Genomic DNA, 25,219 nt, shown 5'->3' with positions numbered 1-25,219 from the left:
GCTTTGGTTTCTTTTCTTGTAATTCCTTTTAGAGATTCAATGGAGTATATTACTATCCAATAGAGAGAAGCTTAATCGCTTAATGAAGTCCAAAATTGTCCAATAACACAAGTCTTCTCATCGTATGTAATAATTTGTCTATTCAACTCAATAAACATTATCTAACTATAATACATAACTAGAACGAAGAAGATCATAATTGTTTAGCGAACATTATGAATGTGGTCATGCATGCTCTATTATGTATCACCATTCACCAGTAGAAGAGTCTGCATATTCTGATTCAGGACAAGGCTCTTCTTGATTTCAATAATTAAATTTTATTAAGCAGACCAAACAATTTCTTTCAATAAAAACCATTAGTACAATTTGTAATCTATCAAGTAAAGTCACATGCATTCTTATCTGCATTCAATAATACAACTAGGTACACACAAATGAAAAAAAGAAACATGATGGATGCTACTAGCTGCCATAAAGAAAGATTGGTAAACAAGTGGAGCTGTTAAGCTTTTGCCTACTTAACAACTGCGATCTCACTTGTTTTAGTTTCTTGAAAAGTATGAACAACAAACACTAAAATTGGAAAGTTGAGATTCAGATACTATGAAAGCTTAATGGGAATTAGACTAGAATTGCTCCACAGTTGGATTCTTGTATGAAATTATTGGAGTTAGAATTGTGGAGGATACCAGTCACCTTTCTTCTGGTGGGCCGTCGCCTTTTCACGGTTGGCCGGTCGGGCGGTGGAGCCTCAACCACTCCTTTCGTCAATCCTATTTAATTAGTCTTTTGTAGAGTGTAGACTCACAAGGGAAACACTAAAACCTTGCAAGAAACAAAGAAAATTCCTTCTCTCCTCCATTGAAGTATTGTAGCACACTAGCATCATTATCTTGTTTTGTTGTCTATACACTTTGGATTGGTTAAAAATTATTCTATATATTCCTCATGACATTGGGAGTTTTACAGAAATCTGAATCAGCTATGACTACTATACATGAACGAGATGCTTGAAATTAGTCTCACTGACTTCACGGTATGTGTAGTTGATCATAATATACTTCGAAAATAGAAAAACTGTATAATATACTTTGTAAACAGAAAACTGAAAGTTTTCATAGCAATTCGACAATTGCATGTTACATATAATGGCATACGATATTTGTTTGTAATTGTACGGCCAAACTATCAATGAAAATCGTTATCCAAGGAAATTCATGACATGTTTGCTTTGATGAACGTACAATCTAGCTATATGTCAATTTGTTTTAATTATAAAAAATTACTCTAATCGTCAAACCGAGGCCACGAGTCTCGAATATTTGCGAAGAGATCGATAATAGGTAGCTGTCTATGAAAACAGATGCCCTAACTACCAACTATTGGCAAAATTACAAGGAAAGTTGAGACTGCAGCAATATTAAGTGAAGTACTACTCAATATAGAAATTGTTGTTAGCTTAGGGTTTACTGCAGTGAATATATAATTATCTAGTTGAAGTAGCTAGCAGATAGTTAGATGGTACCTCATGAGCAGCGTTGAACACTTGAAGTTATGATCAAAGTCAATTTAATTTGAATCACATATGTTGTTAGCATTCTTAACTGGCACATGGCTCATTACACTATTCTTGTCTAAGTAGGTTGTGATCGATCGTCATCATGGACCATCCACATATATATATATATATATATATATATATATATTAAAATAATTTTAATTGCCGTGTTGACCACGTGTCCGTGTCTAAAAAAATTTATATATACCGTGTCTACGTATCGAATCGTGTCCAATACGGACACTCGTGTCCGTGTCCATGCTACATAGGATTTAGGGCAATAAGGACTTGTACTGATAGCTAGGTTAACCGAGTCAAAGGCTCAAAGCAAACCATCAAACTTTTCCTTGGATAACGATTTTCATTGATAGTTTGGCCGTACAATTACAAACAAATATCGTATGCCATTATATGTAACATGCAATTGTCGAATTGCTATGAAAACTTTCAGTTTTCTGTTTACAAAGTATATTATACAGTTTTTCTATTTTCGAAGTATATTATGATCAACTACACATACCGTGAAGTCAGTGAGACTAATTTCAAGCATCTCGTTCATGTATAGTAGTCATAGCTGATTCAGATTTGGCACTAGCTAGCTAGGGTTTGGCGTATACTAATCCTTCCCCATTATTGCCGTGTTGACCACGTGTCCGTGTCTAAAAAAATTTCTATATACCGTGTCTACGTATCGAATCGTGTCCAATACGGACACTCGTGTCCGTGTCCGTGCTACATAGGATTTAGGGCAATAAGGACTTGTACTGATAGCTAGGTTAACCGAGTCAAAGGCTCAAAGCAAACCATCAAACTTGATTGAGCGTAATGGTTTCATATTGACATTATAGCATGCTAAAACATTATATATAGTAGCATGCATGAGGTGGCACTAGCTAGCTAGGGTTTGGCGTATACTAATCCTTCCCCATTATTGCCTACAAATGATGATCTTTCGGTAGTACACGATGTTCATCCTAGGAATATATGCTTGAATGAAACCCGGATTTGACTGGAACGATCGAGTTAGGCCAAACTAATTAATTAACCGAACCATCTAGCTGGATCTATTTCAGTTCCGTGTCCGATATATCCATCGGTATCGGTGTCGGTGGTGTCGGTGTCGGTTAAAAGACACCATTGATGATTGATCATTGTCGATGCCGAGCGGTTTTCTGAAATGTTGAAACCAAAGTGACGATTACGACCTAAACACCAAATCATACACCCCGATCCCCAGCTGTGTATATCAAATACGTACTAATGGTAATATATGAAGCGTCGATAGAGTAACAGCACGAAATGAATAAATCAGTATTAGAGACTTGCCAAACGCTAGCTCTATAGATTTTGGTCCCAAAACCAATTCTTTTTTATCACGTATCAAATGTGTATAACAGTACACATAGACCAACCTAACCTAGAGGCAGAATGCTTCCATGCACAGATGCACCGATAGATTAGTTTTAAATTTTTAATGTATTAAGGGGAATTGTTGAAGATCTGTTGGCCTATTGATATAAAAGTTGGTCTGCATTACTGCATGCATATATATGATGTAGTAATACATTAATGTGGCTATCGAAGTTTCAATACTACGTACCTACCTAGCTAGCTAGAAATAATAAGATCTGTACGTAGATGTAAGTCATGAGTTACCATGCAACAGAAGACATACAAAAGAATGCTCCAGGAGTACGTTCAACGTAGCTAGCTGGAATTAAGACGTATACGTAATTATCTTGGATCATAATTAAGGTTATTGACAGTACTATAATCGATCAAGACATGCTTGTAGGTAACTCTGAACGACTAAACATATATATATTTGATCGATATGGCTGACCTAGCAATCCCCATTGATGTTAAATCACCATATAGAGTAGTGTGCATACTATTGTTGTCGGTCACCCACCCATATGAATACGATGCTCTCTCTCTCTCTCTCTCTCTCTCTCTCTCTCTGTGCTAAGATAGGATAAGATCAAATCACTCAATATGTCCCAGATATTAAGATATATATGAGTATCTAATTAAGGAATTAACCTCTCTTAATCCAAAACAAAACAGCCTACCAACAAAACCATGAAGGAATTGAATTGTCCTAAATCTATAGAAAGACATGCATTTTATGGACCCCGAAATGAAAAGTAATGGTGGATCCGACCTTGAATTTCGTTTTTGTGTTTTAGCTCTGTGTAGAGCCAGCTATGGCAACCCATGTTCCCGTCAAACTCTCAAATTAAGTTGGCCAAACGTACAAGTATATTTCTCATCAATCGAGCTAAGTGACAACGTATCGAATACGGCCATGGCTCTACCATATCGCACCCCATGTGCCCCTCCCTTCTATTATTGTGTTGGCTTTGTCGATCTCACACGACCTGTTTTGAATGTCATAGAACTCTCATGACTACAACTTAGCTGCATATAGGAGTTAAGAAAAATCAGACTGCTTTAATGCTCAACTGGTCATGCATGTCGTTTCTCTTTTCAATGTCTTCAAGTTTTTGCTGTCAAAATAGTAAATTCCTCATGCTTTCCGTGCTTGGTTCATTATTTGTGTTAGCATGCACGCATATGTCTGTCTTATATTGTTATCTGCAAGTACTCACACAAGTGATACCTAACCAGGCCGGTAACTTGATACTTGGATTTAAAGGATCGTATTAGTATTATTTCGTGACATTATCACATTAACTACACGTTATTGCTGGAGGCACTTAAGAAATAAGATGAAACGAGTGATGACAGTGTCGAACATATGAATGAACGCATGTTGGTTGCTCTTTCTTGAAAAGAAAAAAAAGATATGCATGCAAATGGGAGGTGAACCACTGCTCTAAAGCACATCCATTTCCAACTTTCATATTGGGATTAATTAATATATAAAAAATACAAATGTCTCTTGGTCTATTTTCGAAGTAGAGGTCTCAGCCCATCAGCCTGATACAACAATACAACATCTTTGCGAGTGATCGATACTGTGAGAGCATCCATGAGTGATGAGTTACATCTATCCCCCAAATTTGAAGAGCAAGATTTGATCTCTTCTTCTCTTTTTCGATTATTCATCGAGAGCACTTGTAGTTCAAAATCTTCATCATTTTTGTGGTGTTATGGTGTATTTGATCTGATACATGACTGAGATCAATGATACATTGCACTAAATAGTCGACCAACTTATTTCTAGGTGTATGGCTCTCTTCTGGTTTCGTAGCTTGTTGACCTGATGTCCTGATCCATCCTTTACTTGATGAGTTGGAATTCAGTGGTTGTGTTAACTGCAGTACACACGGTACTGCCATTTCTTGAGCTTAACTAATGCAGGCCACCTTGACCAAATAGACCAATACACAATGTCGAGATATTAAACCAAAGATTTCAGCATGATCTATGAAAACTTGAAAACTGGGCAGACTATACGCAACCTTCCGAAACACAGGGTGGAGACTGAAAACTATAAACTGAAATTCCATATTTTACAGGGATAAGTTGGGGGTATGATAACAGCATCATGCCATGTTTATTGTACTAGTACAGATTACTATCTCTCAAATGACATACAGGACTAAACCACACATTTAAACTAAGAGCATTCTGTTTCTGACTTCAACTTCGCTTATCTCTCAATGCTGGGGAGTGAGAGAAGGAAATGAAGGGATGGATTGCAAAATTAGTTTCCTGCCGCTCCTTCGACCAGGTGATGACCCAAAGGTACATGGAGGAGAGATCCTCTTACTGTTGGGAGAAGCAATCTTGACGCCGCTGTTAGGAGAGCAATCTCCTTGAAGAATATCTGGCATTTCATCCTCTTGTACAGTTTGGCTATGCCTCTGATCAAGTTTTGATTGGGGTCGTAGAATATTTGGTTTTCCAATCTTCTGGCTTGCATACATTCCAGAAGTGGACCCCCCAATGCTAAAAACAGAAGATCGTGGCGGTTTGCTCTTTGATGAAAACGACACTGGAACCAATTGTCTGGGAAAAAAACAAAGAATTATCACTTACAGTCTACATTAACAATGATACATTATTTTCTCAACGGCATATAGTTTGAGAACAAACCTGGATAGCCGTAATGGGGTTGTGGGAAGAGCAGAGGTTTGTTCTTCATGCTTCTGAATTTCATTTTTCTGTTGATCTCTGTCAGCCACACTCTTTTCGGCTGCTTCTGTTTCTTCTTCGTCCAGCTCAGCTTCAGTTCCATTAATAGATCCTGAATTTCAAAATAATAAGGAAGAGATACACACCTAGTCCTTCAAGCACACTTGAAGGACTTCAGATGAAAATGCAGCACAAGAAATCAAAGGGGAAGCACTTATCCAGAGCACCAAATGCTACTAACCTTCCTTGGTACCAAATGCATTTTTGCACCCTTCACATCTGCAGCCAATGGAACATCCAACACCACCCTAAAAAGAAACAAGACTTGAATCAGATCAGATATGAATCATAAGATACAAAAAGGCAAGAAAATTTGTTGCGGTTAAAAACCTGATAGCATTCACAGTATTTTTTCAGGCAATTTGATTTCTTGCAATTGCATCCTCGTTTATGCCGTGCAGAAGCTGGGGTCTTGGTGGATTCGTCCTATAAGCATAACCAAATTTATGGTTAAAATGAAGTGATGCCAGTCTGACTTGCCAAGAGAGCACAAAATACTGATAGTTATGTACTAACCCCATATTCAGGTGCTGCAGAATCAGAGTTCCTAATCACTTTCGGAGCAAAAGCAAGTGGATTGCGAGACTCAATCTGTTTACGAGTTGCAAGCACAGTATCTTCATGGATAGGTTTGTTGAAGCAATCTTGACATGAACAAGGCTCTATACAGTAGACACCAGCAGCAAAGCATTCACAGTAACTGCATCAAAATTGCAACAGTCAGAATAAAGTTACATGGTACCTAAGAAACAAAATTAAGCAGCAGAAACAAAAGTTAGAATATTAAAAATGAATGAAAAAGAATGTAGTAAAACTAGTAAGCGCATATGCTTTCCAGTCATAAATACACTCGAGGACTTCTGAAACTAGTAAAAGTAAGCACAGATGCTTTCCAGCCATGGATATTACCTAGAGTGTATTTTGAAATCATGGAGAAGCCAAATATGTTACCAAGTCCATTTGAGAGCTTAAATCACGGAAAGGCCAAAAGTTGCTAGTTAAGGCACAGGCATGATAGTATGTGTGAAAGTCCGTATGATATTCCAATTAAAAATGAATTTAATGACATTATCTAAATTCTGCATAATTATGTTCCAATCTATCAATTCAAAGCATGCAGGTTCACTTACTATCAGGATATGGCTTGGCTGAAATCTGAAGTAAGCCAATATTGTCAAACGAAAACTAGATTAAACAACCAGACAAATCTGGGTCTGAGCTTTCAGATAAAGCCCACATGGCCACATCTCAGAGTAATTGGTTTCAGTAAACAGGAAATGAAGAACTTACAGTTTCAAGCACTTTGATTTTTTACAGTTGCAACGTTTGCAAGCCTCACCCTCTCCAGTGAGTTCTGCTTTGCGTCTGCAAAACCAATCAAAAATGTTAGATGATACGTGAAGAAACAAGAATCTTAAGCAACATTGTATGACAAGTAATGAACGTGCCTCTTCTTTTTAGGGCTACTCTGGTTGAAGTCTTCATTAGCTAGAAGAGCGGATGATTGGGAAGCATCTTGCGACAGCTGAACCCCATTTTCAGTACCGTCCATATCTCTTTCAGATGAAGCTGAAGGAAAAGATTCATAAACGCTCCCTTGATCAGCTTTAGGGGAGTGGATGGAGACATTGGAGTTGGGACGAGCCAGTTCTCTACCAGAAGCCGAATTTTCTTTCTTCATGCTCTTGTAGTCTTTTGAAGTTGTTGCAAGAGCATTCAAGTGCAAACCGATTCCAGGTAAGATGCACCTTGATGGTTCACCACTAGGTTTTGTAGATCTCAGTTGCTTATTAGTTGTGGTGATATTCTCACTAGATTGCGGTAACATAGATGAACTATAATCTGAAACATCATTGAAACTCTTCCGGCGAGCTCCTGTCATTTCAAAGTCTAGACAACGCCTTCGCAAGCCACGATGCAAGTTTATAGAAGGCTGTATACAGACAGAGGAACCATCATTAGGCCAACGATGAATGTAATTTAAACAAGGTTATGAGACCAAATTAAAAAATATGTCACAAGTCTATGAAATGAGCCAAAGACAATAGAATCTATAGAGGACAATCAAGATGACATAAATGCTTTGCAAGAGAGAAAACAGAAAATACACAAGCATACAGATAAACATATCTCACCATTTTAACAGACTAGACTAATTAATTCATTGTAAATCGGTAAGGTTTCCCTGAAAAAGTCAGTGAGCTAAATGGTTGGGATTATACCTTACAACTGAGCTGCATGGATGCTTCCGCTTTGTCATCTTCTTTAACAATTGGAATGTTTACCATACACTCGTTTACATGGTTTGGAATGTGTTCTGTTTCTTTCAGCTCACTGGCTTCTTCATTCTGGGATGAACGATGATCATCAATTTGAACTTGTTGACCAGAACTGATTGTATCAATGGCCTGCGCTAGTTGTTCATCACTGATATGTTGGGGAAGGTATGGCATAATTGAAGTAGAAAATCTTGTCATGGGATCTAGGGAATGGTTCATTAGCTCCTTAAAAGCCTCTGTGCTACTGGGGGAATCAAAAATAAATATGTCGGCTGCATTAGAAATCAAACTCTCCCAATCACAGCCTGTCCCTTCTTTTCTTTGCTCACCCTGGCATGTCATCTGATGCCGTGCTTCATCATCTGACGAACCTTTATCAGAAGTTTCTTGAACATATTGAGCAACTGAAGCCGAAAGCTCAACCAGTTCTGAGTCAAGATCTTCCTTGATGATACCGCAACGAGATGTGTTGCAGTCAGGGCTACCACAGTCATACTTCAAATTCCGGGGCAGCTCAATCACAAACTTTGAGTGCTCATTGGGTGGCTCTACAGAAGCATCCCCAACGGGAATTACTGAAACATAATCCTCTTGTACCTTTGACGAGTTATTGTAAAGTTGAGCAGCATCTTCACTTGCAGAGGCTTTATCTCCACTTTCCAGAGAAAACTCAGGTTTTGACAGATCATCAGAAGCATTATGCCTGGAAACAAATTGAGTTTAATTTAAGTCAGACACACAGGTAAGTAAAAATAGTTACCAAAATGCAGAAATCAGTTACAAATTACAAGTCACCTCTTTAGGAATCTGGATTCCTTGTGAGAACTGACATGGGGTGAAGTGAAAACCGATGGAGGGGATGCAAAGCTGAGAGAGCTGAACGTCTGAGTAAAGTGTACAGACTTCACTGGCTTGATAGGAGAAAGGCTATTTAAATAGTTAAACACTGGAGAATCCTGCACATTAAATAACAGATCTTCATGAAGAATTATACACTGAACAAGCAACACCTGATTATACATAAAATTAAAACAAACAAAGACCATCCACATATTTACATCAAGCATCAACAGAGTGAAGATTTGACAAACAATCTGGGGAGTTTGTAATTAATAATTAGAGTAATAATTAGCTGCAAATATCTAGAAACCCCATGCGTTACAAAAACCAATAAATTACAGTACATCCGGTTCAGAAAATCTCTGGGTCTTAATTATGACCTCAAATCTGTTGCTGGACATAATTGTATCTCATCATGTCAGATTATTAGGTCATAAGTGAGTGAATTAAATTTATCAAAAGGAAAAAATCAACATAAAAATGCATACAATCTAGAAATGAAAAAGGAAAAACATGTCCAGAATGAATTTCATTTCTTTCTGTTTTACAAGCTGAAGAAAGTGAAACACTGAAAGTCTGAAACTGATAGAACCCAGGTATGAACAACAATCTCAGAACACTAAGTGAACTCAATGTGAGATCTAAAACCACAAGAAACAACCTTTGACCCAACTCAAAAAAAAAAAAAAACAAAGATCAACCCACATGCAAACCAACCCAACAAAATCCAGGTTAACCTTAAATTGCAAAATGCAACAAAGACCCAATTGAGAACTGACCTCAAATTTAGCTTTGGGAGTTCCGATCTGGTTCCTCTCTGGGGTGTCCATTTCCAGAGAGGTAGCTCCACCACATTCATCAACCTCAAGACCACCACTCACTAACTGTCCATCACACCCCAAACCTGTTACTCGCAACTCCACCGTGTATTTCTGAGAGGGAAATGGGAAATAATAGTCAAGGGTTGAGGGTGGGGGTGGGGTCAAACAGTGAAATGAGATTCAAGAAGGAGCGGGAAAATGGGGGAAATGGAAGTAGCTGAGGTCTCTCTAATAGTGACCTTTTCTTCTCGTGGTGATAACTCTTGACCCTACAACCCCCCACAAAAAAAAAAAGCCACCCCAAGTCCTCCACAGCTGTATCACTCTCTCTGAAGAATCAGTCTTCTTCTTCCTCCCACTGTAAATTTATATATATATATATAGGTATAATGGTGAGTGTAAATATTTATAGCACCAACCACGCCACACCTCAGAACTTTAACAAAAGGTAACGTACACTGTGTCTGGATTTCTTCTATCTTTCTTTATCCTATCTCTTTCTCTTTTCTTTTCTTTTTTTTCTTTTTTTCTTTTTTTACAGACTCTCTCTCTCTCACTCATGCTACTCATTCACTCTCCCTTTACCAAAAATGAGTAGAAAATCTCACTCACTCTCTTGCCTTCCTTTTGCTTTTGCTTGCATTTCTTTCACTACAACTTGACTTTGTGAAATTCTGCTATGCTGTCCTTTGAATCATTTGCTGTTTTCTTTTTCTTTTTTACTGCAGTTAATTGGACAATCTAGTTGTTTTCAGCATGTGGTAAATTCTAAGGTTTACGGCGAAGCTGTTACTTAAACTTAAGTGGGTCATTTTCTGAATCATGTACAGTCTGTTTGTAAATTCGGTTTACACAATTAGTGTAATCTCTATTCATCTTATTGGAATTTTGTAATTAATAATCTCCGATTTAGTGTATCCTAAAGACAAGTATGTCCATATTTGCCAAGACCATACGCCGTTTGCTATACAATTTAGAAAATCGGGTACACTTCTTAGTGTTTAGAGTAAAATGAGAAAACATTACATAACTTTCTTATATTACATATATTTATATATCTATAGATGTACAAACCATTGGAAAACGTTACATAGACAATGATCTTAGCAATTGATCACCCAGCCCATATGTGGAAAGACGTTAACAAATCCATTCAATACATTACGTTTAAATAGTAAACATTTATTGTGGATTGGAGGGGGAAAATGATTAGTAAATAGAAAAATTCATTAAGAAAAAAAAATCTTGAACCGATACAAATATTAATTTTCTTCTTCCAGTTGAAAAACCGATACAAACATCTTATAACCTGAAACACCCGTGAGTTGTATAAATGCCCAATTATTTTCTTGGATTTTACTTTCCTAGCCCCGATGCATTTGACCGAAGCCACAATCGTTAGGACCATCCTGTAAGGGTAGTTTCGAGAATTCGCAAATAGTTAATGCTGTCTCCGTTAAATTTATGCGCCTGACGTAACGACAGCAAAGTTTGTAGTTTTGGCGCGGGAGAATTTTAAAACGCCCCGTGATCGAGTAGGTTGGTGGTCCATGGAGCTCTATGGATCCTACCTTAAACGACGTCGGATTAAGTGACCTAATGTCTTGATCAAAGCATATAGCTAAGGGGTATGTTTTTAGGTTGGTATTGATTAATGAGAATCCATTGGTACGTGGACAAGATAGAAGGGAACATCAACGTAGGACGTGACATAGTTTGTTGGCCTTTCCCATCAAAGTTTATCTACCTTCTTCTTTGGGACACTTGGGGCCCTATCTATGACCAATCCACATCTATAGATCAACAACATGTAGGATCCGATGGAGTAGTTCTTCGTCTTCAATGTTTAGATTCTTCCGGGGATCATCCAACATAGGCTCCCTTTTCAGTGACGGATTGAACTCGGGGAAATGACTCGTACTCCGACATATGGATGTCGGCGATGGCGTTATCATAACGAATGCTATCGGATGACCATTTTGTTTCGAGACACCGTTCTTGCCAACAAGCAAGGATATGTAGCTGAATTCATTCTCAAAGTACTCTCTATATAGAGAAATCTTAAGGCTTACATAACAACAAACAAGTGTTTTTTTCACATACCAACAAGTCCTTTTTACATCACAACTATCAGAAAATCAAATTAAACCCTTATCAATAAGAAAGTAGTGATTATATTCGAAAATCGTTGCAACTTCTGTTTCTAAGATTCACTCTATTTATTAACTTATGAAATTCTTCGCTCATGTCATCACTGATAATACTTATCCGAAACTATTGGGAGACATAATAATTTGGATAATACATTAATGATCGCTTTCAAAGGCATATGGTATTAAATATCACTACTAACCCTATCCTTTTACGTACTTATTGGTCTATCTACCATATACGTGATCGAAAAATGGAAAATTAATGGTTTATGATCGATCGAATATCAACACGTTATTCTTGGTACCTCCGTACCTGTCTCTAGCGCCAAAAATTGACCTACTCAAAGTAATTGTTGTTTTGGTTGAAACTTTAACCACAAGCTGCATATCCATTTTACTCGATCAGCTAGCTAGTCTTCACCCATTCTAGCCTTAATTAGTGAATGCCTATTAGTATTTATAAGTTACCATGATTAAAAGTGTCAAGACTTGGCAGATGAGAGGTCTTTCTTAACCATACATAAATAATTGTTCAAGGACATAGATGATGCAAGTTAATATGTTAAACATTAAAACTTTAAGCATGTCCAAGTCCAAGCCATAATCCTACGATTTTAATGGATGCATGCAACTCTCACACTTGGATATTTGGGATTAGTATTCATCCCTTTACTAATGGATGCATTCAAACAAAGAGAAAAAATGGGCATGAATAACCAAGATTCAAACCCCATAAAATAGTAAAGGGAAGGAAAACTAAATACCTATTAAAGATTTTACAGGCTGTGAAGAGAAATAAATATCGATAGAGAACATAAAGGCAGACGACTATTAACGATGTGAAAACCATAGGTTGAACAAACCCCTTCTCCCACAAAGAATTTAAAGGTGTGTATTCGGGAATGATAAGAGAGGGGAGGGTGTTGTTTGGGTTTGTTGGGGGTAGAGAGTAGAAGAAGCATGTTAAACTTGTCTTGGTAAGAGAGAGGGATAAAATAACAGATTACCCTTTTAGAAAAATATAATTACATAAGATTAACCTTATATATTGTTTTGAATGTCATGTATTGTTTTGATTTTGGTGAAAGATCATGTATCAATCTTCTCAATCGGCCATTTTTGGTGTACTGTTCTTAAAATTTAACCTTATCTAAATTGCTTGAGAAATCTTAACATGTAAATTAAGTAAGAAGTAAGAACCAACTGGAAGATGCACTTGTTAAAAGATCTAATTCTTCGAACATGATCACCGGGTTTGCAGGTAGAAAACTGAAGTCATCAGTGGAAAAACTGTAGAGAATAGCTAGTACAGATTCCCTTTCACTTTTGGACCTAGCTGGTGAATATTTATTCCACACTTGAGTAAGTTAGCAAAACTAAAATGCATATAGAAGTGAGCTTCCTAATTCTCTTGTCACCTTCGAACCTTATTACCGAAGTTGGTATTCACTATTGAATTGGGGTGTCCTTATTAAGGACATGTGGTCCCTTAAATACAAAGGAGACTATCACGTGAGGCCGTGAGCCCTAGCTAAGCTCTCAAACTCTCAAAGTCTCCCACCCCACAAGTTTTGGGTTCTTCTTCCTCTGCAGAAGAACAAAAAATAAACCAAAAACGAAAAAACCCTAGCAGCTACCAGCACGATCGAGCATGTTAAGCACATAATGACACAGCTTGCTCTTTCCCAACTCCCCACATTCTCTGAAAGAGGAAGGACGAAGTTCATCAATCCATCATGCGAAATCATAATGTCTACTACATGCGTACTAAGAGAGTAGAGTCTCTTTTTTATTCTTCATCATTCTGATTACCTTTGTATAATTATATATATGCATGACGGACACTGACTTGCAGAGATAATTAAAACAAGGTACGTAATTTGCGTAAACTAATCACATTTACACTAGATTATCCGAGTCTGGTGACCTGTTGTGGTTTAGATTCGAGTAAAGTCTTTGAGATCCTTTTAGGCTTTAGTGAATGTCAGGTTGTGGGTTATTAGAATAAAGCTCGGGGTTGACCCCAACTTCTTAATCAGGAGCAGCTTTGCATTCTAATGAATAGATAATTCTGGGATGCTCTTGTAGTTAGCAAGTGACCAAAAGAAGATATATACAGATAATGTAAATGGCATATGTGAATCACTCCAGGGTATGTAAGGCTGAGTTTTGCTGCTGCAGATCAGATGATGATAATAGGATTGAGGATATTGTGGAGCGGAGTCAGTGTCAGTAACTATTTCTGAGATTATGGGATTTTTAGGTGATGGTTTTATATGCTAGGTTTTGTGGTTCTGATAGGACTTTTGTTTTTCTCCATGTTATGTTCCCCTAACAAGTTTTGCTGTTGACAAACATGTAAGACCATTCTTTTTTCACTCTCTTTGAGTGACAAATTACTATCATATATCCAATCAAGAATTACCAGGACTGCATACTGAATTTTTGGGTATGTCAATATTGTGGTATATATCAGAATCGAATCCTATCATATACAAGGAAGAAGAGATGAAGTTGGATAGAAGAAAACACAGAGAAATCTAATCCAACTGGCGAAAGCCCTATTTAACTGGGAAGTAACTTAGATAAACGCACCCTAAATCCCTAATGATCGACTAGGACTTCAGCCATTGGAACTACTTTGTAAGAATCAAAAACCTAAGTCGGAGATTTGTTTAGTTTGCATGTTGAAACAAAAGTGGTTCGAATTCGATATGTTCCAGGCTGATTGAGTTACTCCTTTCTTCCGAGTCCTCTTCGACTCAAAAGTTTTTTTTTTTTTTTTTAAGTTAGTGACTCATCATTTAGTGGTCGACTGGTCGTGTGAACGGAATTAGTAGACGAGATAGAATTATTCATAGATCATTTCTATTGGGTTAAATTGGAGCGGCATGAGCCCAAGAGACTTGCCATAGGCCTATTTTTGTCATCAACAAGCCCAGTAATCTGCAAATCTTTTGATTTTATTTGATTGGCTGGTAGTGTGCTACAATGGAACCACAAACCAGTGATATCTCATTAGTGGTATCTATGGCAATCCAAATATCTATCGAAGTGCCATGAAAAGTATTGATAGGGGCTTCTTACCCTCCATTTGCTATCCACTTTGAGGAGAAAAAGAATTTTTCTTTCATTTTTGTCATCTTTAAATCAGCATGTACGATATATCACCATCGCAAAGAAAACGTGTAAATTGGAAATTTATCCTAAAACTTGGGCAAAACACTTAAAAGCATGGGATCTTTAGTTTTTTCTGGAATGTGCACCATGAATGATGGAACAGTATGATCTAGGCAAGATGCATGAAAAATGATCGGCATGCAATGGTTTTGGTGTAGCATACCCTCCTTAGTTCATGAGTTTATTGAAAACAATTGAGCACCGATTTCACTCACAGAAGGAGGACATCAATTAAGAATTCAAGTATATATTCCACATTAATCACATATCCGCGTTATCGTGGTACAAATCGTCTCGCCGGTGAATCAAACAAACCGATTTGCTCTACCTTTTCTAATTAAGCAGCTTGGTCTAAAACTAAATAATCAATTGGAGAGATATTTTCATAGTTTCATTGAATCAGTTTGAAGAAATCTTCACCAATCACCACGAGTTCAGAAAATATATATTTGTCGGGTGTTTTCCTCTTTTTGTATTGTACACCGTACCAAGTACCCTAGCGTGTGTATCCCCACATGATATGATTGATCAAGTACGATTCATCTTGTCGTACGCGCGTGCAAGATTTGTACAAAAAAACTAACAATAAAAATGGATTAATCTAGTATACATCAATGTATGTTATACATTTCACATCCGACGGTTGACAACGAATATTATTTTTTTAACCCCACTCACAAAATAATATCAACCGTCGGATGTGAGATGTATAACATACATTGATGTATACTAGAATTTTCCAACAAAAAGTAGCTAGCTTTCTTATTTCCACATCAACCCATCTTTGCAGCTGATTTGGATTATCTATTTGAATTGTTTGTGTGTGAATTTGTTTGGATCTTTTTTTTGAAGGCAGATCATCTAGAAAAGCCTAGGTGTCCTAATTATTATTAGAAATAGAAGCAATATGCAACCCGGAAGGGACATAGAGCCAAAATCTCATGCTACCGTAGAAATACCATACATATCCTTGTAGAGCACATCCTGTATAATATAAGGAGGCTCTTCAAACAAAATACTATCCATAAAACCACCACAAGTAAGGTGAGCTAGTATGTCTGTTTTGGATCATTAAAATCATTAGATTGAAAAATGATGCAAGCAAGTAATAATTATTGTCATCCTTACTCAATTTAAAGGTTATTAGACTCGTACCCGTGTGATGCACGTGTTAATTTATAACACAGATTATTGTGTAAAGATGAAAATAGCCTTGCTATGACAAAATTACGTGTTTTATTTTGTTTTGTGAAAGCTTATCCGTTTTGATTTGTTAATACATAATCATTTTGTGTAATTGTGTTTTATACAAAAAGTATTTTAGGCAAAACACTTTTTGATGATTTTCTTAAGTGCTGGCTTTATATTACTATATAGATAGATATCTATAATCCAAGTAAATCCAAACATAAAGAATCTAAGTCGAGAAGTCAAATTCCTTTATAGCATGGTGGTAACGAACACCCTATCATAACTCCTTGGTCTAAATCTTCACGTTCTAAATTTTTAATCCTATACTAAGAACTATCATTGGGGTATTCTAATATGTCCATTGCTGGGGACGTCTGGTAATAGAAACTAAAAAGAGGTTAGGTGATTATTCTGCCTCCAGCTGAGTGAGCTTAAGTTGCCTCTTCCCCATTCATTAGGGTGCATTTTGCCTGCTTGAATAATGACCCGTCAATTCATCATGGAAGAACACTGGTAATAAAATACAATATTCCACATGGAATGAAGAAGCGAAGAAAGAAGTTTCTATAGTCAAAATTAATTTTAGGTTATAGTGTCAGACGAGTTTGAACTTTGAAGTCGTATTAGTTATGGCATTGACACGATTGATTATTTGACAAAGTAAATGATCATCGAGAATAATTGATGATGATAATTGATATCGTTTTCATGTAACAAAGTGAGGTTCTTTTGAATACCTTTGTTCTGTGAGTCATCTACACGCATGTATATTGTATTGAGACATGCGAATTCGATTGATTCATTGATATATATACCAACTCTTACATAGGAGATAAGGTTTATACAATCACTAATTTTGTGGATCAAATACTTTCATCCCATTAGGATTATACTCGATCAAGTTACATCATGTACATCAAGTTACTTTCACTATGTTGTATGATACAACTTGCGTCAAACGGAATTCACGTATACAAAAAGAAGTTTCTATATGACCTCTTCCTCAAATGCCTTTGTATAGTGTGTTACTTACACGCATGTTTTGATATGCACTTAGCCATGCGAATTCGATTGATATTAGTGTTTTACCAACTCTTAAACCAAAGTAATATCATAGATTCTTAAAACGAGAGACTGCATTAAACCTTATCGTATATCTGTTTTGAGCTAATTTTACGGGCTTTCTAAAATACTTTCATCCCATTTGGATAATTTATCGATCAGATTTTACTCATATCTCGTCCATACTAATAGAACAAACGACTTTCGATGTGTGTCATCGAAATGTGTCGTGAATCGACCGTCCTATACATTTTAAGAGGAAGAGGATTTTTTTTTGGTCCAAAAGAGGAAGAGGAGTTTAGTTATAGTTAGGTTTGGCAAATTGGGCACCAAATCCGTATCTCTGTTTGTTTTAGTTTTCCGGAGTTTCCTTAAATTTTTGAAACAGTCTGTCGCTCTAGAAAGCCGTACACTAAGCAACCCCGCGCTTCTCTCTAAACCTCTCATCTCTCTCTCTCTCTCTCTCTCTCTCTCTCTCTCTCTCTCTCTCTCTCTCCCTTCTGGGCTTTTCACCCTTCACGCCTCTGTTTTCCATATCTCTATCACCACTCACTTTCTCCATTCTCCTGCATTTTGTCTTTGAATCTTGAAAGTCCAAACCATTCACCACCACCCCTATTCAAAGTCAGCATTTTCGTCTCTTTATATATTCTTGTTTGTGGCGATTGCGTCATCCGTGGGTTTGATTGTACCTGAAGGGATTGTGTTTTCCAGCTTTATTGCATTGAAATCTTATTCCCTTTTTGAATTCTGGGTCATTGGTCGCTGGTCGTGTACAGTTTTGGATTCGGGTCGTTTTCTCTTTTGAGTTTACTGTTTGTTCTTCTTCTTTTTATTTTTTTAGAATAGAAAATATGGAAAAATAGTGGTTGGTGATGAGCTACTTGAGATTTGGACGTTTGTTTTGCTTGTGGTGATTTTTGAATATAAAAGAAGGGGAAATCTGTGTTGTGTTAACAAACAATGGTGTTTTGGGCAACAGTAGAGACAATTGGGTTGTTGTGATTGCCTGATTAGGTTTTCGATTTACATCAAATTCATTAGGTTTTTTTTTCTTTTCCATTCAAGGAATATGCCTGGTTGATGAGTTAATATTGTTTACCAAAGAAGGGCTGTGTGTTCAATATTTTATGTTCTAAGGTTCTTCTTTTTGATAGATTATGATCGTTCTATAGCAAATTCGGCAATGATGATCTTGTTCATGACAATCTTGTTGTTTTAGGATAACAGGTTGACAGATTGTTTGTGTGTTTAGATTCTGTCTTGTATCCTTTTGCTGTTTCAATTACTGTTTGGTAATTGGTATTATCTGTTTGGGTTGTGCTGCTTTCAATGTCGGAGATGGATCCAATGAAAGGTGACAGTATTGAGGAGATCAATGTAGAAAAGAAGGCGGATGACCACGAAGGTGGTGAGAATTCAAAACTGAGGGGCAGTGGAAGTGTTAGTAACAAAGAAATGATTTTCAGAGCAGATAAGATTGATTTGAAAAACTTAGATATACAGCTTGAGAAGCATTTGAGCAGGGTTTGGTCCAAAATTGATGACAAAAGGCCTAAAGAAGAGTGGGAGATTGATTTAGCTAAATTGGATATAAGATATATCGTAGCTCAAGGGACCTATGGTTCTGTATACAGGGGTATTTATGATGATCAAGATGTTGCAGGTATTCATAAATCCTTTCTTTATTGTAATCCTGATTTTGTCTAGCTGCATTACAAGATCTTGTGAATTATATGTTATGCCAATATTGTGGTATAACAGTGTAGTTTGAGAACTTAGGTTATAGTTTTTTTTTCCTCTAACTCTGTAGATTAGTCTCTTTATGAGATGGGTTGCTTTTGTTTTATGCTGATAGGGCCTGCAATTAAATTTGTTTAGTTTTCATGATGATTTGCATGCATTAGGATTTACGTTTCGTTATTTAAGATATGTGCATGTTTCAGTTTGGAGTATCATTAACATAACAACTGAGGCCTTATTAGATCAATATGCCGTACGTTGACACTGTTATTTTGATATCAAATTCCCATTGCAATCTTTTGTCTGATATTATAGTGAAGATCTTGGACTGGGGGGAAGATGGTTATGCGACAGATGCTGAAACTGCTGCTCTGCGAGCATCTTTTCAGAAAGAAGTTGCCGTTTGGCACAAGCTTGATCATCCTAATGTTACAAGGGTATGAAACCATTTCCTTTTTCTGCTTTTGCTTATGGTTCAAACTCATGTTATTTGACCTTGTCTATGACTCTATTATGTGTATATCACTATGATTATCACGGTAAATATTGACGGCCTTGAAAGGACTTTTTTTTTAGCTGAATACATACTTTGCTGACTTATTTGCTACTCTAATAATAGTATCTCAGTTCCTGGTAGTATAATCCTTTCAGTTTTATTGATGATCCCGTTCCTCTTTTGTCACATCACAGTTCATTGGAGCTTCAATGGGAACCTCTAATCTTAAGATTCCTTCAAAAAACTCTTCTAGTGATGGTCCGAATTTTCATCCTGCTAGAGCATGTTGTGTTGTTGTGGAGTTTCTTGCTGGTGGGACACTAAAACAATATTTGATAAAAAACAGAAAAAAGAAACTTGCCTTGAAGGTTGTGATCCAACTTGCTTTGGACCTCTCAAGAGGGTGAGTTAGTTCGTTATATACCTTTCGTGCTTTCAAATTGCTTTAGGAAAGTCTTGCTTAGCTGTTTTTTTTTGCAGCCTTAGCTATCTGCATTCCAAGAAAATTGTGCACCGTGATGTCAAAACAGAAAATATGTTGCTGGATATCGATAGAAACTTAAAAATAGCTGATTTCGGTGTTGCTCGTGTCGAAGCTCAAAATCCAAGGGACATGACTGGTGAAACTGGCACCCTAGGATACATGGCCCCAGAGGTATTTATACCGAAACCTTCATATCTGTAGTCAGTACAATTCCTTGTTCACATAAAGGAAGAGTCTTAATAATGCTGCATGAAAACTTTCCCTTTTAAACTTCTAATTCCATCATTAAATTTTACATTTCATCAACAGTCAATATATGTGTAATTCTGAAGTGAGCCTTTCTGTATGATTTGCCTTTTAAATTGTATGGAAAGGGAAGATGACTTTTTGGCATGTAGATATTAAAAGGGCCTAATCTATACTAGGTACACTTATACCTGACAGTAAACACTTTGAAACCAATATAACAATTCCATCTTGATGTTGCTGGTTGTCAGCAAAATGGGCCTCATTTGTAGAAAACTCACTGCCAGGAGTGCCAGCTACCAGGCACCAAATTGGTGTGATATTCCCAGGTGGAGATGACAAGTACTTTAATACAAATGTGTCATTCTTTTGAAGAGTGGAAATCTGCATCTTTGCACCACCTGATAGTCCTGTAATCGTAGGCATTGAGACCTTAGAAGTAATTCGAGGGATCGAGACCAAGAACCTCTTATAGTTTTATTTAATACACTAGCACAGTAGCACCCGATTAAGAGCATACAAGAACTAATAATTGGACTTTCTGTATTCTTGAGAATCAGCATGGTTGATCAGGATGAACTCAGCTTCAGGCTAGAGGATTTGAACGGAGAATTGTTTTTGCTTGGTTTAAATATGGATCATGTTTTCCTTTTTTTAAGTGGTTGGGGTACACATACCGTATGTGGAGTCTTAGTCCTTGTCAGGAAGCTGATACGTAGAGCATGACTGTTCATTTTGGATGAGTGTTTAGAGAACCAGGTCTGGGATCAACCATGATTAAGCAGTTGTTCCACTGACATAGCACAGTGACTTGTCAGGAAGGTGGGCGATGATGCGGTGTTATAGTACATGAGACTCACCCCAGTGCAGGGTGTTTCAAGTACAGGATTTTCTAATGAATCATATAGAACATTTCCTGTTCACAACACGGATATATCATTGTTGTGGTCTGTTCAGAAAAATTGCAGATCCTCAGGCTTTCTGGTATGATTGTCACATGAGAGTAAAACGTGGCCTATTTCTAACTTGTGGTATACTATAGGTTATTTTAACACAGCATTAAAACTTCTGAAGGACATTAGAACAAGCCTTTATATTTGCAGTTGTGCTAAACAGGTCAATGCTTGCAATTGTACTTCCGTCTTTTTTCTTTTGGTGTATAGTAAAGAAAATTATATCTTCAAGGGGCTGTTGCTGCTTTGGTCTGGGATTACTGATATTATGTTGGGAAGGGGTAAAATTATTGTTTGGGCCAATAGCTTGTTATAATTAGCTGCCGAACAACGTTGGGCTTGAAATGAATGCCAATTAACAAAAGATCTCCATTACTTTCTTCCTTCTATATTTTGTTCAGTTGTATGCGCTGCACACACAAGCCATTTTGGATATGGTTGTTGATATGACAGAATGGGTGTTGTGTCGCTAATCATCAAGCTTCCATATATTTTTGTAGGTTCTGGATGGTAAGCCATATAACAGAAGGTGTGATGTCTACAGTTTTGGCATATGCTTATGGGAAATGTACTGCTGTGATATGCCTTACCCTGACCTTAGCTTTGCTGATGTATCATCTGCTGTTGTTCGACAGGTTAGTATCCTTAATGCATCTTAGTAAATTTATAAATCTATTCACATTGGTTAGCAGACATTATTCATGGTTCTAGTTTAGTGTTCAAGTTGGGAATGTTGGGTAAGGGACATGACTTACCATCGTATTAGTGGGTTCAGACCCGCAAGTTGCAATATACCTATCATATAGCATTAGCTTAGAGCCAACATGTGATGGATTTCAGTTTGGTCCCGTCCTCTTACCATTGTAGTTATGATTGTGTTCTGTACCTAAAGCCCAGACCTTGCCTTCAGTATTTTATGAAACATTCTAGAAGCGTGTTCACTGTTCTTCTCAAATATCTTCTGTATCTGTATGTGACGATTGGCTCTCAAATAATTAAAATTGTTCCTAATCATTTAGATATCATAGAGCTACAGTTTGATCATTTTGTGTAAACTAAATTTGATCGGCACTATAGGGAGCTTTTACTTATATCATGTATGATACATTCGTAAAGGTTTAGTTGCAATCTTAGTGAATGAGCTATTGAGATTTTTATTTTCTATTTACAGAATTTACGACCAGAAATTCCAAGATGTTGTCCTAGTTCTTTGGCTAGTGTCATGCGGAAGTGCTGGGATGGAAACGCAAATAAACGACCTGAAATGGATGAAGTGGTGAAAATGTTGGAAGCAATTGATACAAGCAAAGGAGGTGGAATGATACCTGAAGACAAAAATCCAGGTTGTTTCTGTTTTACCCCTGCTCGCGGTCCTTGATGTTGTTATTCTCTGTACCCTGCACCAAAAGAAATTGATTGGGTGTTTTTATGCCAAAAGATGATCAAAACAAAAGCAAAAGAGAAGGATGATATTCTTTTTCCTCTTCTTAGATATCCTTCTCAGCTTTGGATTGCTGCTAGTTACACAATCCTTCTTAGGAGAAGGTTTTATCAATTTTACATCGAAACTGTATATATGCAGCTTCTCTCTTATGTGTGGTCTGTGTTGATTGTGAATCAAGCATATGAAATCGTCGAAGGTTGCTGATGGTTGATAGATTAAGGGTACATGCATAAAAGAAAAGAGGTTAGAATTGCATATGGGCACATGATAATCAGTTTTGCTCTACTCCTAGTCTCCTATGCAAGTGTTTGGCCTTGTTCTATGAAAGTTAAACTAAAGATCGATTGAGTTTTTCAATCAAGGTTTGGTTTCTTGTTTCGTTTTAAAGTTGGAGAGGAAGTGTGTCAATGTGCCGGCCAATTAGGTTGAGTTGGAGTGGATTCCCAGTGTCTGGAAAAACTCTGATGCCACATAAATTTTGGGGTTTGTCCATGGTGCATTGATGTTCGCTATCTATGCGATATTGTGTGGCTGGTATTTGGTATTATTTCTCCAACTTCGCTTATAATATAATGACGGTCGCATGATGTGAGGATACATTTATTTCAAATAGCTGGTTGTGTGATCTTTCACAAATGGCTATGTATGCATGAGATTCGTGCTGAAAGATTTTTTTTTTTTGTGACAAAAGAAAAGATCTTTCAGCACGAATCTCATGCATACATAGCCATTTGTTTGCCATATGCGAGTGGAATTCTAGTCGGACCAATTTAGCAGTGGATGAGGATACTATCTTCACTTCACTTGTCTCCTGCTTTTGCTTTTCACGATTCTAGACGGAAGTGAAACCCGTACTCGATCTCGCCTACACAATCACATTCAGTTAGGCATAATTGAAATGCCAATGCCGCTAAAACTCGACGACAATGAGATTTCTTGTATCTGAAATCCTGGATTTTCTTGTCCTATTATATGAAATATTTACTTGGACGTACCCTTTGAAGAGCAGTGGAGTTCGCACTTGCACCATTTATCAATTGATCGGCGTTCTTCGTTGACATGTGTACACATGTACATCAGCATTCATCAGTTCATCTTACATGGAAAACCAACCACGTACGTTTGATCTCTCTAAATTAACAAAGCGATGAACCCAGACGCTAACTTCATCTGGGTTCAATTAGATGGAACAAGTCGACCGAAAATGGAGAATGTGGACGTCTAAATGGCCATGTACATTATATAGTGGGATTGTGGGAAGATAGGGTTTCTGCCTCCTTAGATCATCTTTAACGACCGATGCCTTAATTTGCTGAAACTTAATTGAAACAGTTTTACCAGTAATGGTTTTCTCAATTTGTCTGTTCCATACCTCGACAAATATACAAAGAAAGAACCTTTTGATTTACTGGGTGATAACAATTAATGGATAACTTTGATTTTCTCGTGAACTAAAGGTTGGCAGATCAACACCAATTGATTCCTTAAAAGGATTGATCATTGAGTGCTCGTCTTTGTTATAACATGCACGTATGTGTCATTTGACAAGGATATATATCACCCCTATCTTTATCGGTCTGGTGGAGTAAAACAACACGCACTGCAATTTGTGGTTGTATATGTTTGTTCCGCTAACATGTACTTAGAGAACAGTACGTTTTATCAATTCAATCAATAATTGATGAATATAAGTGGATAACTTGTGTAAACAACGGATACAGATCGAATAGTAAGATCTACCTTATCAACAACATGAGTTAAAACTCCGCAGTATATATACACGAGCCTTTATAAAGATGATAATAGCATGATCAATTATATCAATATGAGCTGCAGAGCACACAATTTTGACCGACATCATAGCCACATTAATCTTTAACAAAGAGACCTGCAAATCTCCATCATTGATACATTTTCCATAGGGCATCAGTAAATCTTCAACTGTGATATTGGTAGGATAGTTACGATAGCAACTCTATATATGATCGAGTAGGAATGTATACTTGTAAATGCATGGTTAATTTTTTTGTTATCAAATGCAACAACTAATATACTGCAACAACTCTGTTGTGAGTCACTTACAAGAAGAGGCTGATGCCACTAGACTAAAAGGTACTGAGCCATGGTTAAATATTTTTATGCGACTTATCTTCGCTCATATGTTACTCAACATAGTTTGAATAAGTTGAGTGATGAATATAGATAAGCTCAGTAGCTCACCCTAACATTAACATATTTGCCAAATAAAATGAAATTTCCAATAAAAGTATATGACTAACGAATCGAACAAATGGTGTATGGTTCAAGAAGCATATTAACTTGGAATGAACATTTTGGCAGCTTGCCCTTGCAGGTGTTTATGGAAAACATGAGATAGGGACGTGATAGATTATAACGCTCATGACCTCTCTTGAGTAGGAAGTTTGTACACGAAATACGTATGCGTGAGAGTTGGTATAAGAACACATTTATTTGCCCCAAACTTCTATCTCTTCTATTTTTTCTTTCCTTTCTATGAGCTGTCCTTTACTGCCCCTTACGCCATTGTGTTTGATCTAGCTACGATCGATTATCTACATTATATCTCTTGTACGTTTGATTT

At 37.0% G+C, this 25,219-nt stretch overlaps 2 protein-coding genes across 2 annotated transcripts; one reads left to right on the top strand and one right to left on the bottom strand.

The window, feature by feature from the left end:
• Positions 1-5,005: 5,005 nt before the first annotated feature.
• LOC126790195 (protein tesmin/TSO1-like CXC 2) lies at positions 5,006-9,882 on the bottom strand. Its single transcript, XM_050516350.1, has 10 exons — positions 9,624-9,882; positions 8,800-8,960; positions 7,948-8,707; positions 7,174-7,658; positions 7,016-7,090; positions 6,242-6,425; positions 6,056-6,151; positions 5,907-5,973; positions 5,627-5,777; positions 5,006-5,539 (listed from the first exon to the last, which is right to left on the bottom strand). The coding sequence occupies exons 1-10, from the start codon at positions 9,672-9,674 to the stop codon at positions 5,188-5,190; spliced, it is 2,382 nt and encodes a 793-aa protein (XP_050372307.1). The 5' UTR covers positions 9,675-9,882; the 3' UTR covers positions 5,006-5,187.
• A 7,839-nt stretch (positions 9,883-17,721) lies between these two features.
• LOC126792921 (serine/threonine-protein kinase STY13) lies at positions 17,722-22,777 on the top strand. Its single transcript, XM_050519434.1, has 6 exons — positions 17,722-18,917; positions 19,310-19,431; positions 19,685-19,893; positions 19,971-20,145; positions 21,674-21,808; positions 22,345-22,777. Exons 1-6 carry the CDS (start codon positions 18,584-18,586, stop codon positions 22,549-22,551), a joined length of 1,182 nt encoding a protein of 393 aa, XP_050375391.1. The 5' UTR covers positions 17,722-18,583; the 3' UTR covers positions 22,552-22,777.
• Positions 22,778-25,219: the final 2,442 nt, after the last annotated feature.

The sequence above is a fragment of the Argentina anserina genome, chromosome 4, assembly GCF_933775445.1.
Source record: "Argentina anserina chromosome 4, drPotAnse1.1, whole genome shotgun sequence".
Lineage (NCBI taxonomy): Eukaryota > Viridiplantae > Streptophyta > Magnoliopsida > Rosales > Rosaceae > Argentina > Argentina anserina.
Note: the sequence above shows the minus strand (reverse complement) of the source record. Positions and strands in the feature narration are given on the sequence as shown.

Bases quoted from the DNA above. Each gene is read 5' to 3' on its own strand.
- LOC126790195 (XM_050516350.1), bottom strand. From the start codon at position 9,674: ATGGACACCCCAGAGAGGAACCAGATCGGAACTCCCAAAGCTAAATTT. The intron at 7,659-7,947 runs GTATAATCCCAA...GTCTGTATACAG, and splicing joins CCATGCAGCTCAGTTGTAAG to CCTTCTATAAACTTGCATCG. The intron at 7,091-7,173 runs GCACGTTCATTA...TTGGTTTTGCAG, and splicing joins AGTAGCCCTAAAAAGAAGAG to ACGCAAAGCAGAACTCACTG.
- LOC126792921 (XM_050519434.1), top strand. From the start codon at position 18,584: ATGTCGGAGATGGATCCAATGAAAGGTGACAGTATTGAGGAGATCAAT. The intron at 18,918-19,309 runs GTATTCATAAAT...CTGATATTATAG, and splicing joins TGATGATCAAGATGTTGCAG to TGAAGATCTTGGACTGGGGG. The intron at 19,432-19,684 runs GTATGAAACCAT...GTCACATCACAG, and splicing joins ATCATCCTAATGTTACAAGG to TTCATTGGAGCTTCAATGGG.